Raw genomic sequence first — 17,310 nt, 5'->3', positions numbered from 1 at the left:
AGATCACATGGTAAAAAGTCTGAGGATCAAGTTGCAGATCCACAACCACCCATCCATCTTTCTGGATACTTTTCATTCAATCAATTATGCACTGTGACTACCCACTGTGGCAGTACACCATACTGCATAAAGAATAGTTCAGTTCTTGTTCAAGATGAAGCCACTTGACCTTTGCCCGAAACTTCTTCAACATATCAAGGTATTGCTGGGAGATGACTATTTAGTCAAAGGAAAATGACATAATAAGACATCCTAAACATTCCGGGACAAGATTTTTTGAAGAAGACTTGCAGTCTCCTATACCCACAAGTCTCCCTTTTCTATAATACCAGTGTTTAGCCAAGGGAAAGGTTGCCAACTTAGTCTGATATTTGATACAGCTTGGTACCAGTGTCACTGCAGGTATTACTGTTAGAACACAAAGCATCAGAACAGATACTAAGAGCCATTTTGTCTGTTCCTCTAATTCACTGGTCTAAGTTGATACTTTTTATCAACCTTGAAAGGATGAAAGGTAAAGTTGACCTCAGTAGGATTTCAACTCAGAACACAGACAGTTGGAACAAATATCAAAACCTTTGGAAATATGCTGTGCTTGAGAAGACCCGGCAAGCCAAGTGAGACCATAACCTCGTGGCCTATGCCAAGGGTGTAACCAGCCCACTTATGCGTACCTTTCCTTCATTGGACACTAAACTCTGCTTGCGAAGACCTGTTGAGGCAATTGAAATCGAAATCAAATTCAATGACTGGCATCCGTGCTAGTGGAGTGCTAAGAGCACCATCCGAGCATGATCGTTGCCAGAGCAGCTAACTGGCTTCCGTGTCGGTGGCACATAAAAAGCACCATTCGAGCGTGATTGTTACCAGCATCGCCTCGTGTAAAAACATTCGAGCAAGGTCATTGCCAGTGCCGCTAGACTGGCTCCTGTGCAGGTGGCACATAAAAAGCACCATGAACAGTTTGAAAGAATTTCAATATAATCAATTAACCAAATAACACCTATTATTAATAATTCTTGATACTTAAAATTTCAGGTTAGGAAAAAAAAAATTGGAAAATTGGATGAACTCTAAATATTTTTGAAGTTTAAACAACATTATTGCATGCATGCAATTATAATAACTGACTAATGTAACTTTTTTCACTTAAAAACTCTTAGTTTTGCTAACAATTTCTTTCCTGTCTGTTGATAATTTAGGTATAATTGGGTTTAAAAAAAAATAAATCGAATATTTTGTACTTACATAGAGATATGTGTAAGGTTCGTGCATCTCAATAGCAAGATCATCATCTTCTGCGCTGATGTATTTTGCCAACAGGTCAATAGGTTTAGCTGTATGATGTGAAGGAAGAGATGAAATACAATTGGTGTCTTTAAACACTACATTGGGATGTTAGTTTTTGTCATAATAATATGCTCTAGCACATATACCAACACATCCTCCTTACTGTTCCTCTATCCTATTCTGTCTTTCATATTTACCTTGACCTCACATCTCTCTCTCTCTCTGTCTCTCTCTTTTCAGGTGGGCAAAAACTATGTACTTACCACTTCAGTAAGACATCTGCTCCTATCCTTCAATCTTACATTCTTATACCTCACTCAGATAAGGGGGTCATGGCTTGCAAGTACTTGATGACCTCACCAGTTCTTGCTGGTGCTATGCAAAAAGCACCCAGTACTCTGTGAAGTGGTTGGCATTGGGAAGGGAATCCAGCTGTAGAAACTATTTCAAAGCAGACATTAGAACTTGGTGCAGCCCTCTAGCTAATCTGTTCATGTCAAACCATTCAGCCTGGACCAATATGGAAAGAAGAGATGCTAAGTGATGATGATGATGAATATATTAGCATTCAGATTCTCTTTAAATTTCAGCACTAAGAAGAGAGGTTACTCCAGAACTGAAACAAATGGACCAGTCATGCTACCTTAACATACTGTTTGATTTAACATTATCTCATTGTCCCAAGGAGTCCTTTAGTGCAAGTCATTGTTCCAAATGCTTGTAAGAGGGAATTATGCTAAATAGTACCTCTGGTCCTCCCTGTGAACCACGCCTGGTGTACTCTTACCTTGTAGACTAAATTTGTTACTGTACTCATTGCTAACACACACCTTACAGGCAGTGTCCCTGTACATGGCCTGCATAGTTCTCACAAGCCATTTGACTATCTCTAGCTTCCTCAGAGACCACTACATAAAAGAACAAGGCTTTCTCCAGTTTGCTGAATGCCAACTTCAATGGCTTGCAATTAGTTAAATATTTCTCCTGGAGTTGTCTTACTAGAAAGGGAGTATGAGTAATACTTTTACTTAGCACAAAATCAAACTGCATCTCATCTACAATAATTCTTTCTAATTAATTGGGCTATAACTCTTTCTGTAACTTTCATGACTTGGTTCAGCAATTTGAGAAATACACACATACACACCTATACACACATGTAAAATTATTAATTACTAATTAATTAATTAATTTTACCCTTATTGTTATTGACAATATATATATATATAAAATCAAATCAAAACAAATCAAAATAGATGAACATCAATGGAATCTGTATCTTTGTGGTACCAGTGCCGGTGGCACACACTTTGTGGTACCAGTGCCGGTGGCACACATGAGAACCATCCGAACGTGGCCGTAGCCAGTTCCGCATCGACCGGCCTCCGTGCTGTGGGCACGTAACAAACACCATCCGATCATGGCCGTTCGCCAGCCTCATCTGGCACCTGTGTCGGTGGCACATAAAAACACCTTCCGAAGACCGGCAAGACTAGTCAGTCCACCTGTGCATACCTTCCTTCCTTCTTGTGACACTTGTGAAGACCGGTTGAGGCAAGTGAAAATCAAATCAAATCAAATCAAAATAGACAAAATAGATGAACATCAATGGAATTTGTATCTTGTGGTACCAGTGCCTGTGGCACACAAGAAATCCATCAGTGCCGTAGTCAGTGCGGTGGGCACATGACAAACACCATCCGATCGTGGCCGTTCGCCAGCCTCATCTAGCACCTGTGTCGGTGGCACATAAAAACACCATCCGAAGACCGGCAAGACTAGTCAGGCCATAACCCATGGCCCCTACCTGGGACGTAGTCAGTCCACCTGTGCATACCTTCCTTCTTGTGACACTTGTGAAGACCTGTTGAGGCAAGTGAAAATCAAATCAAATCAAAACAAATCAAAATAGATGAACATCAATGGAATTTGTATCTTTGTGGTACCAGTGCCGGTGGCACGTGGCACATAAGAAAACCATCCGAACGTGGCCGTAGCCAGTACCGCATCGACTGGCCTCCGTGCTGTGGGCACGTAACAAGCACCATCCGATCGTGGCCGTTTGCCAGCCTCATCTGGCACCTGTGTCGGTGGCACATAAAAACACCATCCGAGCGTGGCCGTCTGCCAGCCTCGTCTGGCACCTGTGTCGGTGGCACATAAAAAACACCATCCGAGCGTGGCCGTCTGCCAGCCTCGTCTGGCACCTGTGTCGGTGGCACATAAAAACACCATCCGAGCGTGGCCGTCTGCCAGCCTCGTCTGGCACCTGTGTCGGTGGCACATAAAAACACCATCCGAGCGTGGCCGTTTGTCAGCCTCGTCTGGCACCTGTGTCGGTGGCACATAAAATCACCCACTACACTCTCGGAGTGGTTGGCGTTAGGAAGGGCATCCAGCTGTAGAAACACTGCCAGATCTGACTGGACTGGTGCAGCTTTCGGGCTCCCCAGACCCCAGTTGAACCGTCCAACCCATGCTAGCATGGAAAGCGGACGTTAAATGATGATGATGATGATGATGATGATATATATATATATATATATATATATGTGTGTGTGTGTATGCAAAAAAATTAGACTTACCTCTAGCATCTTGGATTCTTATCTTTGAGCGCATTTTTGCTTGATGTAAATGAAACTGGAAAATACAATAATGATAAAAAGAAAATGATATATACATGTTAATGAAAGCAAGTGTGTGTGCGAGTGTGTGTGTAAATGCGAACTTTAAGTTAAAATATATGACATATTTCAACTTCTTAAAGCAAACTCACTGCAGTTACTGTGGAGAATAAATTTTCTCTTATAGTAAAAGGTGTAAAAACACCAAAATCTACCCAGTGCTGTCCCACTATTGGATTCCCAGATGTGTTTCTAGCTCTTTAATTGTTATCAGTGGGAAAAATGAAAGAGAGGTAAGTCTGGGCAGATTTTAAAGCCTTAGTTTTCACTATGTTACAAACATATTTTAACTAACTTTAATTTCGCTTATACCTAAACACTGCTTGGTGCTGATACTGCTGAATTTCTTCTGACCTGACAGTAGTCTAATTCTGCATAAGCATTGCTGGCTTTACTTTCACAACTTTCTTCACACAGAAGTAAACAGCTACCATATATGTGTGTGTGTGTGTGTGTGTGTGTGGTGTGTGTGTGTGTGTGTGTGTGTGTATGTATGTATGTATGTACGTACGTACGTATGTATGTATTAAATGGCAAGTTTGTGTGTTTGTGAATTTGCTACTTTAACTACTCCAAGACTATCCAACAGACCTTGATGAAACTTCACACATATGTGGGGCTTATGCCTTTGGAATTTTTTAAAAAATCAATTTTTAATCACCATTGATTTTTCAAAAATCATAAAATTTCGGCATTTTTCACACTAGCCATCGTGACATCAATTTGACGAAAAATGTTTCATGAGTATAAACAGACAGCTTATTAACAGTAATCTATTTAGCATTTGCTAATTCTTCATTTCAGTGCAAATTGTTTTGAATTGTTGAAACTTATTATTTCAATTCGTTGTTTTAATTCCCCATTTTGCACACTAGCCGTTGTGACATCACAGAGGTTTCTTGTTGTAATGCACTGTAAAATGGAGATGTTTGTAATATCTAGAAATGACAGCCAGTTTGGCAAGATGGCAACTTACACTGTCTTCTTGTTTTTCCCACTCACGGAAATATTCAGCTTCTTTCTCTCGTTGCAGACGTTCCTTTTATGAAACCAGAAATAGAAAGAATATTTTATCAGAAAAAAATAAATATTAAGAAATCATTTCAAACCTATACAATTCTTTGAAACATTACTTCAAACACTGTACCTCTCTTTACTCCACTCTTCACTATTTCTGATACACACATTACAAAACTAACATAGATACACACGTACATACACACACACATTATGTTTTTGTTATCTAAATTCCAATGATGGAGCATTTTATCTTTGTAAAACCCAGCCCCTTCTTTATAAAAGATTTCAAATAATTAAAAATAGAAGAGAGCATACATATATCCATGAGTGCACACATACACACACACACAAATATACACATATGTTATACAATCATTTACTCCCCACACATAACAGCAAATATTTAACCCTGAGAATGTATATATAATGTTGATCTCTGACATTAATATAAGGAGGAATTCAAGACAGGATACCCCTGGAAGCTTCTCTATGCTGATGACTTTGCTCTAATTGCTGAGTTACTATCAGACCTAGAGGAGAAGTTTCAGGTGTGGATGTAAGGTCTAGAATCGAAGAGTCTTAGAGTCAACCTGTTGAGGGCCACTTACCAGATCTGTGGATGGTGCAAAGTTCCCTCTCAACCTAAGGTAACATGGTGGTGGAACAATGTAGTTAACAGGGCCATTAGGGAAAAGAAACAGGCATGGAACGACTGGAAGAATGGTGGTAGCAGAGAATTGTATAAGACTGCCAGAGGAGAAGGTAGGAGACAGGGTTAATTTAGCCAGAGGGGAAGCAGATAAGAAAAAATTTGCCAATGTTCTGTGTCATGAGGACCAAAGACTTGAGGTGCTTCGTGTTGCAAGACAGTGCATGAGAGAAAATTGTGATGTCATACGAGAGAAATGTGTCCACATGGATGACAGCTCACTTGCATTTAACAAGGCTGCAAGGAGAGAGACTTGGAGATGCCACTATGAAAGGCTGCTAAATAAAGAGAATGATTGGGAGAAAGAGAGTCTGTCAAATGTTGACCCAACAGACAGCCCAGCTATCCGAATTGTCAGTACCTTGATAGATAAAGCAATTAAGGGCATGAAGACAAGTGTAAAGCCCCTGGCCCATCAGGAATCACCGCAGAGATATCTGGCAATGTCTGCTATAGTCTAGTCACCCACATAGTCAACCAGGTTATACATGAAGGAGTCATATCCAATGACTGGTGTAGCAGCACTATAGTCAACTGCTACAAAGGTAAAGGTGATGCATTAGATACAAATAATTACAGAGGTGTCGAGTTATTGGATCAGGTAATAAAAGTCACGGAGAGGGTCATAGCCCAACTAATTAGGGAGAAAGTCATCTACATGAGATGCCGTTTGGGTTTGTGCCAGGGAAAAGCACCACTGATGCTATATTTCAAGTAAGACAGCTGCAGGAGAAATACCCAACCAAAGATAAACCACTGTACTTGGCTTTTGTTGACATGGAGAAAGCCTTTGACAGTGTCCCACAATCCCTTATCTGGTGGTCAATGAGGAAACTAGGGATAGATGAATGGTTAGTGAGAGTTGTACAGGGATGCTGTCAGTAAGGTGAGGGTTGGCAACAAGCACAGTGAAGAATTTTGGGTAGGGGCAAGGGTCCACCAAGGATCAGTTCTCAGCCTCCTCTTATTCATCATAGTCCTCCAAGCAATAACAGAGGAATTCAAGGCAGGATGCCCCTGGGAGCTCCTCTACACTGACCTTGCTCTAATAGCTGAGTCACTATTAGAACTAGAGAAGTTTCAGGTGTGGAAGCAAGGTCTAAATTCAAAGAGCCTTAGAGTCAATCTTGCAAAAACCAAAGTCTTAGTAAGTAGGAAGGCAGACAAACCATGAGGTCTAGAATCGAAAGGTCTTATAGTCAACCTAGCAAACACCAAGTCAACCTGTTGAGGGCCACTTACCAGATCTGTGGATGGTGCAAAGTCCCCTCTCAACCCAAGGTAACATGGTGGTGGAACAATGTAGTTAACAGGGCCATTAGGAAAAAGAAACAGGCATGGAAGGACTGGAAGAAGGGGTGGTAGCATACACGACAGAGTGTAAGCACCCCGAGAGAAGACAGGAGAGGTATACAGTAAATTGATTTTGTTTCAGCACACGATCTCAGATCAGGTCACTTGCTATGCAAGTATATCTCTGTAATATATATATGAATATATCAGAAATGAACTTCACTCACAAGAAAAATCAGTAGCTTTAAAACTTTTAACAACTATCTCAGTACTCAACTAATCAACCACTGTGCCCTGTTAATATGTAAAAGAAAGAAACAAGCTATATATACATACCCTTTCTTTCTCCCTCTCTTCTTGTTCCTTTTCTCGTTCAAGACGTCGTTTCTTTACTTTCTCAAGTTCCCGCTGCAATACGAAGAAAATCAGTAGAAAATTCCATGTAAATACATAAAATACACAACAATGTTTTAGATATAAACTATCAAAGTAACATTCATAAATGCAAGTTCCTATCAGTATTTAGACCTGAACTTCCTTGTGAAGACATCACGATCTACATTGATTGATGAGGAATTAAGACAGAGAGTTTAGTGGACACTTATTTGTACTTTCAAAGAGTTCAAATTACTTTTAACCTTCTTACATATGTCCTGAAATACTCCTCAGGAGTACCAGATCACCTTATCTGATACTTCACATCTTATCCAATAAAACAAAAATCTGATGGACCATTTTCAACATGCAGCACTGTGAGTACTTACAAACACAACATTTGGGTAATAAATGGAAACTGCCAAATCAGACTGGAGTCTGGTGCAGCCTTCTAGCATGTCAGCCCGGTCAAACCATCCAACCCATGCCAGCATGGACAATGGATATTAAATGATGATAATGATGATACCTATCAACAATATAATATATCACAGATTAAGCCAACTTTGTGGATATTAACTGCTCTTTACCACTAACATAAATTACAAGCTCTGAAAATCATAAAAAAGTTTTTACCCATTCAAAGATCAGCTACAAAGTTAAATAAAACTTGTAAAAATGAAAAACCTCTTGTGACAACTCCACCCCCAAATATCTGACTTTAAATCTTCTAATTCTTCAATTGGTTCCAAACAAACAGCATAATTTATATACTTTTTTTCTACCCTAGGCACAAGGCCTGAAACTTTTGGGGAGGGGGGGGCAGTCGATTAGTTCAACCCCAGTATACAACTGGTACTTAATTTACTGACCCTGAAAGGATGAAAGGCAAAGTCAACCTTGGTGGAATTTGAACTCAGGACATAAAGACAAACGAAGTACCGCTAAGCATTTCGTCCGACGTGCTAATGTTTCTGCCAGCTCGACGCCTAGCATAATTTATATACAAAACAACTATAATATTACTTCATTATGCCCAAACTCTGATATAGGTTCCCATTTAATACAGCCCTGCAAGTTAAAATTCTTGTATATTCCACCCTGACCCAAAGATGTACCCTCTCCCCTCTTTGTCTTTTCAACCACTACTACAGTAACTTCTGTCAATTGGAACTAGTTGCTCTTGTGTCACTTCTACTCAAGCACTCTCAACTTACTTCTTTCACACTAAGTTGTCACCCATATTGTCTTCATGAACCCCATGCCTCACATTGACCAACACTTCTGGTACTTCTTTCCCAAAATATTAGCCCTCAGGATTTCTGTCCTTGCACATATTTTTCTAACAGCTGTCATCATACAACTAGTCAAGAGGAACATTAAACATGTTAATTTCACTAAGTTTTGGCAAAATTAAAAGCAAGATTCTTCTGATTTGATGCAATCAAATGATGGTGCCCCAGCATGGCCACAGCTCGTGAGCTGAAACTAGAATCAATCAATCATCATTGGAGCCTTTGATAACAAAGAATAAACACAAAAAAGAAAAACATATCTAAACTGCCAAATTGCATAACCAACCAATTTATGCTTATGAGGGAGCTTCCCCCTCTCTCTCTCTTTCGGAAAGCACTGAGCAGCTATACGCACACATACACACACGGCAGTAACTTCCACCTACCGAATTCAATCACAAAGCTCCGGTCAGCTCGGGGCTATAGTGGAAGACACCCACCCAAAGTGCCACGCAGTGGGACTGAACCCGAAACCATGTAGCTAGGAAGCAAGCTCCCTATAATCCTTTTTTTAGATTACACCCTATGGTCATATATCAGGAAAAAATAAATTAGATAATATAATCTGAGGCAGACCCACATAATGTGCAAAAAGGCCTTTGATCACAGGTCTGCTTAATCAGAGTTAACCTGGAGTTAAAACAACAATAACCAATCACTGCATGACAGTATGAAGTTTAGACATTTGGACTGGTCTCAGCTGCTTATTCTGGTACTCATGGATTGTCACTAATATAATAATGATAATAATAATGAAATTATTGTATACAGTGCTCAGGTGCACCACAACTTGTCAGAAAGTGCATATAAAGTACATGCAGCAATGTAGAAATGTCCGGAAAGCGAACAATTCATGAGTCAGACACATGCCCGTGTGTGCATGGAGAGGAGAAAAATCAAGTGTAGTGTTGGCGAATCTCAGGAAGCATGGAAGTTTTGAAGGATGCAGTGCTCCGACAACTAACAACCGATGTCGGCAGTTTGTTCCATGCTTCAGCAACTCTCAGCGTGAAAAAATGTTTCCTGAAGTCATGGGAGCTGTGCTGTTTTCTTACTTTGTAAATATGTCCATGGGTGTTAGATGGGTGGAGTTTGAAGAGGTGCTCAGAGTTATTGTTTGTGCGATGGTTGATAATTTTATGGATGTCTGCCAAGTCAGCTGCCAGACGTCGGAGTTTCAATGTGTCCATGCCCAGGGAAGTAAGGCGTTCAGGATATATACTCAAGCAAAGCAAAACAAAACTACTCAACAACAAATCAACTACAAAAAAATCATATATTTCAATATTACGGACCCTATTCTCAGCCATCTTCTCCTTCTGCATCTTCTGTAGTTTCTCCACAGCAACACCTTTCTTGCCTTCTTTCTCCATTTTCCTCTGCCATACGAAAGTGTCTAGCAGGTGCTCATCACCAAAAGGGTTGTCTGCATTTGTGTATCCCTGTAAGGGGGGGAAAACTTCATTATTAGACAGAAAGAAAGAACATAAAAAATAAACATTTATACACATGCACACACATACATACACAAACTACAAATATGTCAGAACATTTTGCTGCATCCTGTACAATACATACATACACTCTATATATATATACATATAGATATATGTATACATATATATATACATATACATATATATATACATATATATATACATATATATATACATATATATACATATATATACATATATATACATATATATATACATATATATATATACATATATACATATATATATACATATATATATATACATTTATATATACATTTATATATACATTTATATATACGGACGCTAAACGATGATGATGATGATATATAAATTGTATATGTATGTACATGTTTTTCCTTTCCCCCTGATCTACTGACCATATCCTTTCTTATGTTCACCTTCTTGTATTTTGAGAGTTTGCTCTGACACACCATTACCATCATCTTCTTCCCAATTACTACTTATATAATGTAGGGTGGCCATGTAACTCCTCTAGAGCAAGACACCTGTGCTTGTTGCTGTATTAGCCTCTCAGTATCTGGGATAAACCCGCTTACCTCCCTAAAACACCCCCACATTTAACCATGGAATGTTTTCTCTTTCTTGTTCTTTTGTGTCCTGCAGCTTAGTTAGCAACTTCACTTGTGTTGGTGGCATAGAAAAAGCACCCAGTAGTCACTGAGTGGTGGTTGGCATTAGGAAGGGTATCCAGCCATAGACACCATGCCAAAGCTGACATTTGAGCTCAGCACAATATTGCAGCTTCCCAGATCCTGTCACACACCCAACCCATATCAGCATGCTGGCAATATACACACACATAGACATACATATATCTGTGTGCGTGTCTACATGTCTGTTAGCCTGTGTGTGCCTGCATCTATGTATGTATGTGTGTGTGTGTGTGTGTGCACATACATGTGTAACCATTTGAAACCGTAATAATCAAAACAAACAATCAAGTAAAATGATTTACCAAATAATCTTGATCCCAGCCCATTCTTTCTTTACGTTTACGTTCTTTGGCTTCCTGAAATGAAAATAAAGCTATTCATTAAAAATTTGAAGACAATACTGTCCATATAAGAACCAATTAAAGACTCTCTACAAGGTCAATGACCTGGTAGAAATAACAGCTAAATCCTTCACAAAACACACGCTATAACTTAATCCACTCACAAGACTTTAGCTGGCCTGGGGCTATAGTAGAAGACATTTGCCGAAGGTGCCACATAGTGTGATTGAACCTGAAACCATGCAGTTCAGAAATGAACTACTTAACAACACAAACACACATACTTCCTCTTTTACTTGTTTTAGTCACTGGACTGTGGCCAAGCTGGAGCATTTCTATGAAGGGTTTAGTCAATCACAACCAAGGTGATAACTCCGACTGTTAGGTAATCCAAGCTTTGGGAAACTATAACAATGTAGTAGGAATGGATTGAAGCATGAAACTTTATATATATATATACCAGTTGTCATAGATGCATTAGGTTATGCACCAATAAATTTACACAAAAAATGAATTCTCCAAATTCACTCTATTAGTAGCACACTGAAGATTTGTAAGACATTCCAAAGATTCCCCAGAGACCAGCTTGAACTCTCTTAAGAAGAACTTAAATAAAACTCAAAAAAAAGCATATGCAGGATGTCCCCAAAACTGCACATAAACTTTAACAGCTAATAACTCCAATTTCATTTCTTCTTGGATTTAACCCATTATAATTAATGAAAGGAGCCAGACTAAGCTTAGAACAAAGGAAATTTATCCAAAAGTACAACTGGAAGTTTGAAAACACAAAGAACAAAAAGAATTTAGGAAGGAGTTTCAAACAAATCCATCTATGTGACTTACCATCACTCAAATTAGAGATAAATTTGAAACAGATGGAATTGTTCAGAATGTCCACAAGAAACATTGCAGAAGACTGCAGAATTTGACAAGCCCCACAATGATAGTGTATTAGAAACTTATTTTCAGGGTTCAATGAAATTTGCATAGTAGATGAGTTGTGAGATGGGAATTTCAAAATCAAGTACCCATCACACTTGAAAGTGCTGTCATTATAAAAGTTAAATTCCAAGAATAGGCAATGCTCACAATGAATATGAACCAAACTAAAGAGTAGAGTTTTCTGAGTGGTACTTGGCACTTTGCAATAAAGATTGTTTGGAGTAATGAGGCTACAGTTAAACTAAGTGGCTTAATTAACTGCCACAATTGCACTTACTGGGGATCTGAGAATCCACATATTACAGAGGAACATCATGTTTATTTACCAGGAGTTATAGCATGGTGCAGCTTATCATCAAAAAGATTAACTGAACCATTCATTTTTTTTTGGTACAGTAACTGGTTCCTTTTACTTGAAATTTTTCGTGCTAAGTATTTAAGAGGACTCTGAAGATGTGGGCTTTATTTCCAGCAAGATGGGGCACCCCAACACTACCATAGTAATGAAAGGGCCTACCTTGAGGAGATTTTGCCAAACAAGTGAATTGGACAAAGAGGTTCAGTAGAATATCCTCTGCCTTCACCAGACGTCACACCACTACATTTTTTTTATAGAGATACGTAAAAGTTAAAGATTATGGTGCAAAAGAAGTAACGTCAACAAATTAAAAGCAGCCATTGAATGAGAATGTACACAAACACAAATGAAATGTTTCTTGATGTCTGCGATTCCATTGCTTCATGTTATCAGTGTCATCCAAATGGACACTAGTTTGAAAACAGATGATCATAAAAACATTAAATTCTGTCAATAGATTCTATTAAATTTTGAAAATGAAATGTATTTTTATAAAGACTGATTTTATAATCATTCAATGTGCTTTTGGGGGACACCCTGTATAGATGTGTGCATGTGTGTGTATCCCACGAGAATTTGAAAAGTCAGTTTGAATGCCATAAGAAGAGGTGAATTCTGATATTTTGAGCAGGATGCATCTATATATTTTAAATTAGAAATCGTTATTACCTTCTTACTAAGTCTTCTTGCTCGCTTTTCTTCAGGAGTCTCAGTAGCCTTTTGAAGTTCCTTCAGCTTTCTGAAAAAATCATATCTCGTTAGTTTTTTCAACTATTAGAATTCAGGGCATATAAGTGCAAATAATATAAGACATGAGAAAAATACAAATAAATTTGCACTTTAGGGTAAAAAAATGTTGATATTCCAAATTATACAAATAAAATGAGAAGAAAAAAAAAAGACAACTTGGTGGAGAAGCAGGTAGCTGATCATGAGTAATGATTTCAAAACTACAGCTAGAACAGCTAGAATGTTCTAGCTGTGACCATTTTGTCTTTTATTCAAACATAGTATTCTAGAACTAAATTATCTAATGTTTCTTTTTTGTGTAATGATGAAAGGGTGTGGTTTGAGGGAGATTTGATGCTATTTCAAGCAAGTTTAGTGACCACATTGAAGATCCTTCATCAACTTGATTTTTTACATTGTTATATAGAGGGGGATAGTGGAAGGTATGACAAAAAGACAAGAATTCAATAAACTGGGGGGGGGGGGTATTGAAGTGCTACACAAGAAATATGTGAGCTTATAACAAGTCAAGTCTGATTGTTTGATGAACTAGTTCACTATACTTGTAACCCTATGTAACTAATTTCTGAACAGAGGTGAACACCAAGATTTCCATGAAAACACTACATGTTGATGAAATATTTGGTGAAGATGGAACAAATTGATTAAATTCTACAAGATATTTACCATTTCAGAATAGATAAGCAACTGGTCCAACTAATAGCTCATACTCTATGGTTCCAAATCTACAAGCACTTGTTTTTCATTGTTGTCTTTTTTTCTGCAGAGGATATTTAATTCAAAAAGCTAAAGGTTACTAGCATACTAACCTAGAAAACTAGCATCCTGTACTAAAGCTGAAATGTGAAAAATTTGTTTGTCTCATTTTGGGATTGGAACGGTTTAAGGGGCACTAGATGGGGTCAGATTGGCTTCAAAATTTACAGGGTCATGTAAAAAGAGGCGAGGAAGCAAGTGGACTAGGTTAGAAACCCCTATCTCAAAGGCTGTGGTTACTAGGGCAACAAAACCCAGACTTTGACAAGTGTTTGTCGTTTCTTTCTTTCGGATATCACTCTGTCTTCCTCAATCTCTCTCTTTCCTTCCTTCCCTCCATTTTCTCTCTATAACGACGTTTAACAGCTTCGTCTCTCTATCACTCTTTCTCCCACCACTGCTCTAACTGTACGTCTGTCTGTATCTATAGAGAGAAAGAGTTGACAGCCACAAAAGTTTAAATATTCCTGCCACAGGTCTGTTAGAATGGTGAACTATTATTGCCCACCACCACCGCACAATCATAAAAGATATTATCAATCAGATATATTGAGTTAATTTATATATATGTGTGTGTGTATATAAATATATATATATAATGTGTATACATATAATGTGTATATATATAAAGTGTATACATTTATATATATGTGTGTATATATATATATATATGCATGTAGACATGTATATATAATGCGTATGTGTGTGTATATATATATATATAGTACAAAGTAAGATAGGGGTTATGAGGGTAACCCACTATATCTGTAAGTTGATGATCGAAATGAATTTGTTCCTCCATTTTCTTATTTAAATATATATATATATAATGTGTGCATATGTGGTCGGATTGAGCTGAAAATATGCACACCTGTGTTAAAAGTGCTAGCGAGTTTGCATGGCAACTTTGAGTTTGCTCAATTGAAAGGCATGGCCTCAAGGGCAAAATTCCTCATCTTTTAAAATGTGGCTCACGTAGACCTGAATGAAACCGGGTTATAATACCGAAACAAGTAAAACGATAATAAACTATTTTAATCCCAAGCAAGGCCAGGTATTTATGTCTAATCTATAAAATGAAGAAGGTGAACGTTGATACAAATTGGATTTTTATGTAAAAAGGGGTTTAAGTGGGGCTGGAAGGGGATTAAAATTTACAGGAGGGGATAACTTGAGGTGAGAAATTGATTGGGAGACGTTTTGGGGCGCTAATGTGGTTGCTTTAGTGTGAAAACAGGGATTTTATTGATTTGTGGGGACACTTTGGGGTCTAGATTGGACACCTTTTGCCCAATTTCAATCTAATTTTCAACATGGTAAAGTGGAAGCAGATTTGTAATTTAAGCACAGAAATCTAATTTTTTATAAATGGGAGAGAGATAGATAGAGATAGATAGAGAAAGATAGAGAGTAAGAGAAAGTGAGGGAGAGGCCGAGAGAAAGGAAGAGTAAGAGAGTAGGAAAGTGAGAGAGAAACAAAGAGGGAAAATGTGGTGATAAGAAACAGAAAGGAAGCAATAGAAAGTAACAACCACACCCTCACCCACGCGTAGAGCGGGTCACCTTAAGCTAGTCTATTTCATATGATGAAAATAAAACTTATGAGCCTCCCTCTTCAGCCAATCCAGTAGATGTTTGGAAGACATTTATAAAACACAAAACAATCCCAATATAGCACCGAGATAAATAAAAAGTTTGAGCCAACAAATCCATTAAATGGCCTACCTCTTTTCAGCTTGATATTCTTCAATGCTAGCTATTTTCCTGGCATCAAAGTCATTCAAACGTTGTTCAAGAGTTGGTTCAGCATTAGAATCGGAAGAGCTTTCAGAGGAAGAATGTGTTCTTTTCTTTTTATGCTTGGATTTCTTCATTTTTTTATGTCGATGTTGGGATTCTGAACTGTCTGACATATCAGATGAAGTCTGGCTGCAAACAAGAAATGAAATATATTATATACAGAAAGGGCCTCTTTTTTTTTTTTTTTTTTTTTCTCCAAAACATAATGAATACAAGAGATGTGGATTCTTGATAGCCACAGCACAGCAATCTGTCTAGAAGAGCAACAATCTGAATAAAAACTGATACAGAGAAAACTATGAATGGCTTGTGAGGACTGTACAAGCCATGCACAAAAATACAGTAAGCAAAATGAAAGTCAATAACAATTTCAGTGATGAATTCAGTGTGAAGGTAGAAGCTCATCAAGGTTCAGACCTCGGTCCTCTCTTATTCTTCATAGTCCTAAAGAACAATTACAGAGGCGTTTGAGACTCCTATATGCTGATAACCTAGTTCTCATACCTGAATTTATAGGGGAATTGCAGACGAAATCCAAGGTATAGAAGTTAAACCAATAACTGAGAGGACTTGAGGTAAACTTCACAAAGACTAAAATTTTACTTAGTCAGAAAGAAGACAGGACCCTGGTATCATCAAGGGAATGGCCTTGCTCCATATGCAGAAAAGGAGTAGGTATAAACTTCATATGCTGTATCCCTTGTAAGCTATGGATACACAAGAGATATAGTGGAATCACAAGTAAACTAACAGAGGAAATAAGCTTTATATGTGATAGATGTAATGGAGCAGTATGCTCTATGAGCACATAAGAAATAAATACTCTTAAATGTCTGGACGACTCACTAAAAGTAATGAATAGTTTTTGTTATCTGGGAGATTTAATTAGTATGGAAGGTGGTTCCTCTACAGGTATTGTAGCCAGAGTAAGAAAAGGCTGGAAAAAGTTTAGGTAGCTATTACCACTGCGAGCAACAAGATCTTTCCCTCAAAGTGAAGGACAGGTTGTATGATGCTTGTATTAGAACTGCAATGCTGCATGGCAGTGTGACATAGGATTTGAATCCAGAAAACTAGAAAGAAATGAACCTAGCATTTTTCATTGGATGTGCAATGTAAGTGTGCATGAATGATAAAAAACAAATATGTTGAGAGAAAAATTGGACATAAAAGGAATCAGATGCAATGTACAAGAAACACAATGTGCTAGTATGGACATATGATTTATGCGGATGAGGACAGCTATATAAAGAACTTCTAAACACTTAATGTGGACGGAGCTCACAGAATAGGCAGACCTAGGAAGACATGGGGTGAAGTGGTGACAGCTTATCTCAGAACCTTGACCATCACTGAGTAGATGACAAAGGACCGGGATGACTGGCAAAGTAGTTCAAAAGAAGACTTGCCCATCTCAAGAAAACAGAGATTCCAATAACATAATGTGTGTAAAGGTATATACCATTGGAACCCTTCACCCAGTTTCCTCCACAAGACATCTACACCACTCTCTGACTGCAG

The 17,310-nt window shown here is 38.2% G+C and overlaps 1 protein-coding gene across 1 annotated transcript in view; it reads right to left on the bottom strand.

Annotated features, from left to right (window-relative positions):
- LOC115209708 (cactin) overlaps positions 1-17,310 on the bottom strand; it is a 46,751-nt gene that overhangs the window by 26,318 nt on the left and 3,123 nt on the right. Inside the window, exons 2-9 of the mRNA XM_029778198.2 lie at positions 15,715-15,918; positions 13,153-13,222; positions 11,142-11,195; positions 9,962-10,108; positions 7,333-7,404; positions 4,951-5,013; positions 3,876-3,930; positions 1,249-1,337 (exon numbers count right to left, since the gene is read on the bottom strand). Coding sequence (XP_029634058.1) covers positions 1,249-1,337; positions 3,876-3,930; positions 4,951-5,013; positions 7,333-7,404; positions 9,962-10,108; positions 11,142-11,195; positions 13,153-13,222; positions 15,715-15,918 — 754 coding nt within the window. The remainder of the gene's footprint in view (positions 1-1,248; positions 1,338-3,875; positions 3,931-4,950; positions 5,014-7,332; positions 7,405-9,961; positions 10,109-11,141; positions 11,196-13,152; positions 13,223-15,714; positions 15,919-17,310) is intronic.

The sequence above is a fragment of the Octopus sinensis genome, linkage group LG3, assembly GCF_006345805.1.
Source record: "Octopus sinensis linkage group LG3, ASM634580v1, whole genome shotgun sequence".
Lineage (NCBI taxonomy): Eukaryota > Metazoa > Mollusca > Cephalopoda > Octopoda > Octopodidae > Octopus > Octopus sinensis.
This window is presented reverse-complemented; position numbering and strand designations above follow the sequence as displayed.